We start from the raw sequence: 7,826 nt of genomic DNA, 5'->3' as shown, positions 1-7,826 counted from the left end.
CAAAGGCGTACCATCGGATCGAGTCCTTGTCCTGGGAGTTTCAGGCAATTATCATGGACTCTCGGGAGGTGTGTGGAACTTGCAGGACCCCAGTCCAGCAAGAACAGGTGAGCCTTCTTCTTCCCTATGTCAACGTCGCTGACCATTACCGGTAGAGTATGGACTCGATAGTAACCAACACATGAACTGCAATCCGACCACATCCAAACCTCTGAGGTATGGTCACTTATCGGACATGGAGGAGTGCCTTCAAGAGCACCATGGCCGTGTCGCCGCCGTCATTATCGAGTCCATTCGCAACACCGGAAAGTAAGTAGACGTTCCACGAATCCCCGCTTTAGCTGCTTCCCGCCGAGTGCGTCGCTGATGAAGGTCCCAGCACGTACGAAGAAGAGGTGAATTACGCTCGTGGAGTGTATGATCTATGCAAGAAGTACAGCATCCTCTTCATCGCAGACGAGGTCCGCATGGGCTCTGGTAAAACCGGCAAATTCTTCTCCTTCAACCATCTCGGAGACGACTGCCGCCCAGACATGCTCGTCATCGGAAAATCTATCACCGGCGGAGCATATCCCGCCTCGTTTGTCCTGAGCGACAAACACATCATGGCGGTCCTGAAGCCGTACGAAAGTGGCTCAACCTTTGCCCACACCCCGCTAGCGATCGCCGCTGCCGAAGCCGCGATCCGAGCTATCGACGAGGAGGACATGATCCAGCGTGCGCAAGATCTGGGAAACAAGTTCAAGGAATTGACACAGCATTGGAAGCGCCACAGACATGTGGGCAGTGTGGAGGTTCGGGGTGCTGACTTCAGCGTGAAAATAAACGAGGACGCCGCGGCAAGTGTGACTGCCCGCCGTGTCGGAGGCCTGTGTTTGGCCAAAGGTTTGTTGCTTTATGCACTGGAGGGTCGCTTACGGATGAGCGTCTCCATGGTGATGACGGATGCACAGCTCGAGAAGGGTGTCAAAATCATCGAAGAGGCATTGGATGAAGTCAGCGGATACAAGGGCGTCATTCCGGGAGAAGTCTGGCATGGAGCTCATTAGAGGTTCTACTATAGCATATCGCCGGGCGCTGGATATTGCATTGTTGTGTCTTCGGGACATTTGGCTCACAAACCTGTTCATACGAATGGCGCCTAAAATTCTACACCCCGATGTCGACAATACCCGATGTCTAACGGTCCGAGAGATATCTTCTGTTTATTTGATCGGAGTTTCTGCCTTTCAAGCGCCCTATCCATCCATTGATCACATCCACAGGGGCTACTTCAGCTTTACCAAACCCTCCCAGAGCCATGCATCCGCCCTACCTAAGTTAAGATGATATCGAGTCCTAGTTTGGCCATCGAGTTCTCCCACGAGATGTCCTCATTCGAGGTGCTACAATCTCTTCTCTGCCAAACATCAAGGACAACCTTCTTCGCGGATAGGATATTTCCTATGCCCTTTGATTGACCCTTTTCAAACATCCGCAGCGACCGCGCGCGCAAACCGGCCACATCTTCGGCCTCACACGCTGTGACGAACTCGGGCCAGAACAGTCCGCACACCTTGTAGCCTCGTTCGACTTCGAGATTGCGGATGGCTTCAAGGTGATCGAGGCTCCTTCGCACGAGACGTTGGAGCTTTGTAGCCGGTGTATTTTTGAGCCGCCGTTCGAAGTAGATGACAGCCGCACAAAAGAAGGCACATGTATGATGGCGAGCCAGACCGTCTTCGCTTCCATCTATATCCAGAACAAGGGTATCAGGGTCGCTGACTCGGATGTGAACTTCCAAGTCGCTTATTTCTTCCTCTGTCGCTTGACGAGCAGAAGTTGACAAATGCTTGATTCTCATGATCGCCTCCAACGTCGACTTCGTAATCCCGAAGAGCTCCTCCAAGCAATAATGCTTATCCAGTATGGTTTTTGTAAGGGGACAGTTGCGAGTCTCAAGCGGTTCAAGGATACTGCTTGGTGTGAGACCACGGATGCCAGGATTTCCCAGAGTGTCGATACAAATGAAAATTTGGCACAACGTCCAGAAACTTTCACTCTGGGTGGCATTGCTTGCTATGGTCGAACGTAACCAAGACTTTCCACCAGCCAGATGGGTACGCCAGGTTGCAGAGGCTCCTATCATGACCTCAATGGATGACATGGTAATGATGGTTGCTAGAATCGCTTCCCGGTGCGGCGAGTCGGCCTCGGCCTCGTCCTGCGATAAAGCCATCCATAGGTGACGGAGACTGATTTCATGATGTTTCGTACCAAGACCCTCCACATATGCAGGAGAGGTTGGAATTCGGGCCTGATTGAAGGCAGAGACAGCATATATCGCGTGTAGCAAGGCTACATTTGCAGAAGAACTTCTGGTCGAGTCCGATGCTGCAAGCGCCAGAGGAATAAATATAGTGCGAAAGGGGTTATCCCGGCGTGGAGTTGGTATCATCATTTCGCTTAGTTCAGTGATCCAATAATGCAAAAGCGCACGCTCGTCTGGTGAGGCGGATGATAGATAATTCGTGACATGTGGTTGAACTTTTTGTTTGATGGATATCATGGCCATTGCCGCATCAGGATGTTCATATTCGGCAAAGCTGGCCTCAGCCATGCATGAGTGCTCATTGTTGTCTTCTTCACTTCCGTCAAGACTGGAAACCGTACTCGGTGAGGCGGACAGGACTGAGGCTGCAGAGGCATAAGCATGGCTTTGTTGACTCCCTTCTGCGGGGCTGGTCGTGGCGGAATCTTTTGCTGTCGGACTGTTAATCTGATCAGCTCGCTGGAAAAGAGAGGCTTCATGGCTGGGTGACGTTGATTGCGAGAATTGGAAAACGGAGAATGGCCCACTGCTTGTTGCAAAAGCGATGTCCGGTTCGATGCCGGCCGAGTCGATCTCAGCCAACGCAGAGTTAAGCTCGTCGAAGGTGAGAGATGGATGCCCAGGGTCTTGCCTTGGTATAAGCGTTCGTCGTTGAACACGGTGACCGCTATTCTGCTCGTCTTCCCAAACTAGCCTCACACTATATCCTTCACAGCGGATTTCGGCGTTTAAGCATCTTCGGCACTCGGGTCTCTGCTCATCGCATTTCGTGCCACGCTCTCGACATGTCCAGCACCCCGTGTATGTTTTCGTCCGTCTGACAGGAGCCCTAGCTTTGTAAGGTGGAGGGTGCGACACAGTGAATGTACGGGGTTTGCGAGACCGAGGCATGGAACCTTGATGGCAGTCGCAAACGATGCGGTCGGTTTGTTGGTGGCGGAGCAGATTGAAATCTGCCTGGTAAGATGAGGAAGGTAAGGGCGGGGAAAGCAGGGTTTATTAACGTAACCCTTATCTAGGTAGCTTTCAGAGATAAGGTGGGGAGGCAATTCTGGCCCATTCGCACACGAGCTAGCTGTAACTGAGCGGATGCCCTGCTTTTTAGTCGGGCTTGCATCTCTGTGTCAGTAGCGGCCCCACCGCAGATGGACACCAAGTGATACGGTTGCACCACTTGAAACCCCTAGAACGTCTCGGCTGGCCACCTCGCCTAGACACGGTACCTACGACCTTGACTTCAGCATCTCAACAACGCTGCTGGTAAAACTATAGGACGGTCACTGTCGACAACAATGGCTGCAAATGTAAGGATAACCCATTGATGAAACGAAACTTCCGGCGATATCATCGGTCCTTGAAACCTGTGGCAAATATATATATATATATATATATAGGTACATAGCAATCATATGCAGCATGGCAATCAGTGCTGGATTGCTAGAAACAATTTTTGGTAGATCAAACGCAGCATAGTCCTCCATTCGCATTCACCGTGCTGCCCGTCGACCACCTGCTTCCCTCCTCGGATAAGAATCCCACAATCTGCGCAATGTCATCCACAGTTCCGATTCTGGCCGCTGCCGGGGTCTCCTTCATCTTGACATCCCACTCAGCCAGGACATCCGCACCTGTGTCTCGAAGCCACATGTCTGTGCACACGGGGCCGGGGTTTACGCAATTGACAGTCGCGTTGTAGTCCTGCCCGAGTTCCACGGCCCAGACCTTGGTTACTCCTTCTAAGGCGGCCTTGGATGCTGTATACGCGGTTCCGTATGCACTACCCATACGAGCCATGACGCTCGATATGTTGACAATGCGAGGTGCTGGGCCGAAATGAGGCATACATTCTTTCACCAAGAAGGTGGCGAATCGAACGTTGCAGTTCAGGAGTTTGTCCCACAAGTCATATGTCATGTCCTTCAGCAAGCAGTCGTCACCTGCTCCGGCGTTGTTGATGACAATGTCGATTTTCGTCCACTTCTTCACGGCCGCATCAACGATACGTGTCGGCCCGGTCTTGTCACTGCCTCCAGCTTGAATGATCAGTGCTTCGCTGCCGTGGCTGCGAACCTCTGCTGCCACTTCTTCGGCTTGTGTCCGGGCGCTCTGGTACGTGATGAGCACATTGGCACCTCTGCTTGCAAGCTCGACGGCAATGCCTGCGCCAATGCCCCGAGACCCGCCTGTGACGATTGCCGTTTTCCCTTGAAGTGATTTGGACATTCTGTTGATGTGCTATCACGTGTCGGTAACAAAAGTGGCTGGTAGGAGACGATGGACGATTCTGGCTAAACAATGAGTGTTATTATAGATTGATTGTGCAAAGAAATCTCACGCTGTGATGGATCCTTCCAGCTCCCGACCGCGGCCGGAACCTTAGCCGAAAGAAGACTAGTCTTGACTTGATGGTAGTTTTTGAAGATCGGCCCTGATTCGTTTGCATCTATCAAAAGCTATGCATAAGACAGAGACGCTCATAGGCAATTTGCTATCTAGCTTCCCAAAACAGCGACTAGTCTTCGGCTGGTACAATCTTATTGTCGGTTGTTGGCTCGAAACCCGGTCGTCGAATAAGGCTAAGCTTATCCAGGGTTAAGCGTATTCGCTGTCACCTGCCCCGTCCTCATGAAACCTCTTTTGACGGGCTTGCGGGGGTGGCGTGGGGTTGGGTCCCTCATTTCGAGACCTTATTGCAGTGGTATCTGGTATTAGATGGGAGAACTGTCCACCGAGAGCAAAGTTGTGCCACCACGGAATCTTGCTGCATATATTTTGGCCTACACGATTCCGCCGCCACCATGTCAAGTTTGACGAAGGCTTCAAGATGGGAGAGGTTCTCCAGCCTGAAACCGACATCGACGTCAGCACAGGACGTGTCTCGCCCAGATCGAAGCCGTTCAAGCTTTGGAGCACGCTGGGAATAGCGTACTCGATAACTTCAACCCCCTTAGCCATCGGCACATACCTTGCTGTTTCGATCGGGGTAGGTGGGAGCCCCGTGAGCATCTTTGGCTATATCATGGTTGTCATCCTAGACATGTGTGTCTGTGTTTCGCTGGCCGAGATGGCTTCTATTATGCCTCACTCTGCGGGTAAGTCTTCGCCTTTGCCATGGATAAAAGATGGCCATTAACTAACGTTGCGGTGTAGGTCAAATTTTCTGGACTGCTATTTTGGCACCCAAACCTCGAGCACGACCATTGAGCTACGTTGTGGGATGGTTCACCAGCGCAGGCTACTTTTGCTGGACAGCGGCGTGCTTTCTGATCACGTCGCAGCTCATTTTTGCGTTGGTCGAGATATGCCGGACCACTTTCATTGTTCAGCCCTGGCACTACTACCTGGGCTACGTTGGCACAGGGCTGTTCGCCGTCGTGATCAATATTCCTTTGTTCAAGTGGTATCCATACATCCTCAACGGTCTAGTGGTTTACATCAACGTCGCCTCGCTATTTGTTATGATTGCGCTCCTGGTCCGCGTACATCCCAAGCAAAGCGCTGACTTTGTCTTTGTCGATTTCGTCAACAGTACGGGCTGGAATTCGAAAGGGGTTGTGTTCTTCCTCGGTTTACTCCCTGGTCTCACAGCGGTGAACGGCTTCGACTGCGCGGCTCACGTGGCTGAGGAGATGCCCAATCCTCATCGTCAGGTTCCGCAAGTCATGGCGCTGAGCGCACTTCTCAGCGCGATCAGCGGCCTTGTGATGCTTCTCGTCTACATGTTTTGCATCACCAACCCCGTCAACCTCCTCGCCCCAGTCGGCGGCCAGCCTATCGCTCAACTCATGGTTGACTCCTTCAATAATCTACCCTTGACGATCGTTGGGGTACTTGTTTTCATAATCTGCTTCCTCTTCGCCTCTTCCACCTTGTTGACCACCTTCTCACGCGTGCTCTGGTCCTTCTCACGCGACGAGGGCATGCCTTTCTCCGGTACCATGGGCAGGATGTCCGCTGGATCCTCAATTCCGGTCAATGCAGTTCTGCTCGGGTTCCTGGTGTGCATACTAATTGGCCTTCTCGAATTGGGCTCCTCAACCGCCCTGAACGCCATTCTCGGTGCCGGCATCCTCTTCATATTCGCATCTTACGCCATCCCGATTACCTGTGCTTTGCTGCAGCACCGAAAAGTCTTTGCCGCGACACATTACTTTGACCTCGGCAAGATTGTTGGGCGTGCTCTGAATGTGATCAGTGTGGTCTGGATCTGTTTCATCTTTGTCTGGCTTTGCTTTCCACTTTATGTTCCGGTCACGGGCGTCACAATGAATTATGCCATTGTTGTCTTCGCCATAGTCGCAGTGTTGAGCACTATCAATTGGTTTGCGTGGTCCAATAAGCGTTTCAGATGTCCAGAGGCAATGGTGCAGACTTCGCATGGAGAGGTTTCAGCCTAATGACGGGTACTGAAACTGGACTCTGGTTGGACAGTGAATATGCAAGCTTCTTCTGTAGATCTTTCTCCTCAGCAACCCTTCGATTCTTAAACCAGCACGCAGTGCTTGAGATATCAGTATGTATCGTAGCGTCGTCGCGTACATTATGAGTTATCTGGCGTTCAAGGTCTTAGTGTGGTGTCCCGACTACCCACTACTAAACGAGCACTGCCTGACCATAGCTTGACCGAACCAACCCCACCGGTGCGGTTCCGGGTAGGGGTATCGGCTATGTGAGGTTATGGAACGGTCAGCAGTATATGCATTTATGACTACACCAAGGCATTGATCACTCGAAACAAGGGCGAAGCTGGCAAAGCAGCGACCAGAATGAGCCGCAGGTTATTCGACTATCATTGACGCACGCTTCACAAAGCAAAGCGGGCACTGGAGGAAGTCCTGGTACGACCTACCTCCTGTGGCAAGAAGGCCTCTTGATATGGTTGTGATCTCCGGCCACAGGGATCGTTTGGACTCGCCGCATCCACGGTTCTCGGGGACCTGTAATCTAGGCTTGGGACTGGGATGAACACTCGACCAGCATGGAAACGGACGAAAAGGTAAGAAGCTGATTGAGTTCATTGGAACGGCTTCTCAAGAGATCTTGGACTACTGTCTGTAGAATGACGGACGGACAGGCCTGCAATAAGAAATGAAAGCCTTAACTCAGGGTAACTGACACTTATTCTGCACCAGTAGCTCTCAGGATCTCGCCATCATGCAAATCAAATAGCGCACCATGAAAAGCCAGAGTCGTTGGGTGTTTCCCCCTTCATGACGCCGCGCAGGTGACATTCGCCTACCACAGTGTGCATGGGTTCATCTGTTTTTGAGACTGTGGAAACCACGATATTACTGTCAGAGTCCCTCTTCGGACGCTCGAGCTAATCCTTTTGCTGCAATTTCCTCCACAGCTGTATTGGATCCGTATGGTGTTCTTGGCCAGTCGTTGATGCATGGGCTAAAGTTGTCCACCTTGTTGTGATATGAGGCTCAACCGACTTATCATGACATTGACAAAAAGTCTTATGGAATCATTCCGCATGCTTGGAAATTGTAAGGAAGCTTCTAGTATGCTA

At 51.6% G+C, this 7,826-nt stretch overlaps 4 protein-coding genes across 4 annotated transcripts in view; 2 read left to right on the top strand and 2 right to left on the bottom strand.

Annotated features, from left to right (window-relative positions):
• The window catches only part of PV06_11681 (uncharacterized protein), a gene marked incomplete at both ends in the record, with an annotated part of 3,712 nt that extends 2,663 nt beyond the window's left edge, over positions 1-1,049 (top strand). The window contains 2 exons of the mRNA XM_016413392.1: positions 156-309; positions 380-1,049. Coding sequence (XP_016256222.1) covers positions 156-309; positions 380-1,049 — 824 coding nt within the window. The remainder of the gene's footprint in view (positions 1-155; positions 310-379) is intronic.
• A 266-nt stretch (positions 1,050-1,315) lies between these two features.
• PV06_11680 (uncharacterized protein) lies at positions 1,316-3,202 on the bottom strand (the record flags this gene model as incomplete). Its single annotated transcript, XM_016413391.1, has 1 exon — positions 1,316-3,202. The coding sequence occupies one exon, from the start codon at positions 3,200-3,202 to the stop codon at positions 1,316-1,318; it is 1,887 nt and encodes a 628-aa protein (XP_016256221.1).
• Positions 3,203-3,750: 548 nt separating this feature from the next.
• On the bottom strand, positions 3,751-4,605 carry PV06_11679 (uncharacterized protein). The gene has a single exon (XM_016413390.1). The coding sequence runs from the start codon at positions 4,532-4,534 to the stop codon at positions 3,770-3,772; it is 765 nt and encodes a 254-aa protein (XP_016256220.1). The 5' UTR covers positions 4,535-4,605; the 3' UTR covers positions 3,751-3,769.
• A 530-nt stretch (positions 4,606-5,135) lies between these two features.
• Positions 5,136-6,740, top strand: PV06_11678 (uncharacterized protein; the record flags this gene model as incomplete). The annotated part of the gene is made up of 2 exons (XM_016413389.1): positions 5,136-5,403; positions 5,462-6,740. The coding sequence occupies 2 exons, from the start codon at positions 5,136-5,138 to the stop codon at positions 6,706-6,708; spliced, it is 1,515 nt and encodes a 504-aa protein (XP_016256219.1). The 3' UTR covers positions 6,709-6,740.
• Positions 6,741-7,826: the final 1,086 nt, after the last annotated feature.

This window comes from Exophiala oligosperma (genome assembly GCF_000835515.1).
Source record: "Exophiala oligosperma strain CBS 72588 unplaced genomic scaffold supercont1.51, whole genome shotgun sequence".
Classification (NCBI taxonomy): domain Eukaryota; kingdom Fungi; phylum Ascomycota; class Eurotiomycetes; order Chaetothyriales; family Herpotrichiellaceae; genus Exophiala; species Exophiala oligosperma.
Note: the sequence above shows the minus strand (reverse complement) of the source record. Positions and strands in the feature narration are given on the sequence as shown.

Coding starts and splice junctions, on each gene's coding strand:
- PV06_11679 (XM_016413390.1), bottom strand. CDS start 4,534: ATGTCCAAATCACTTCAAGGGAAAACGGCAATCGTCACAGGCGGGTCT.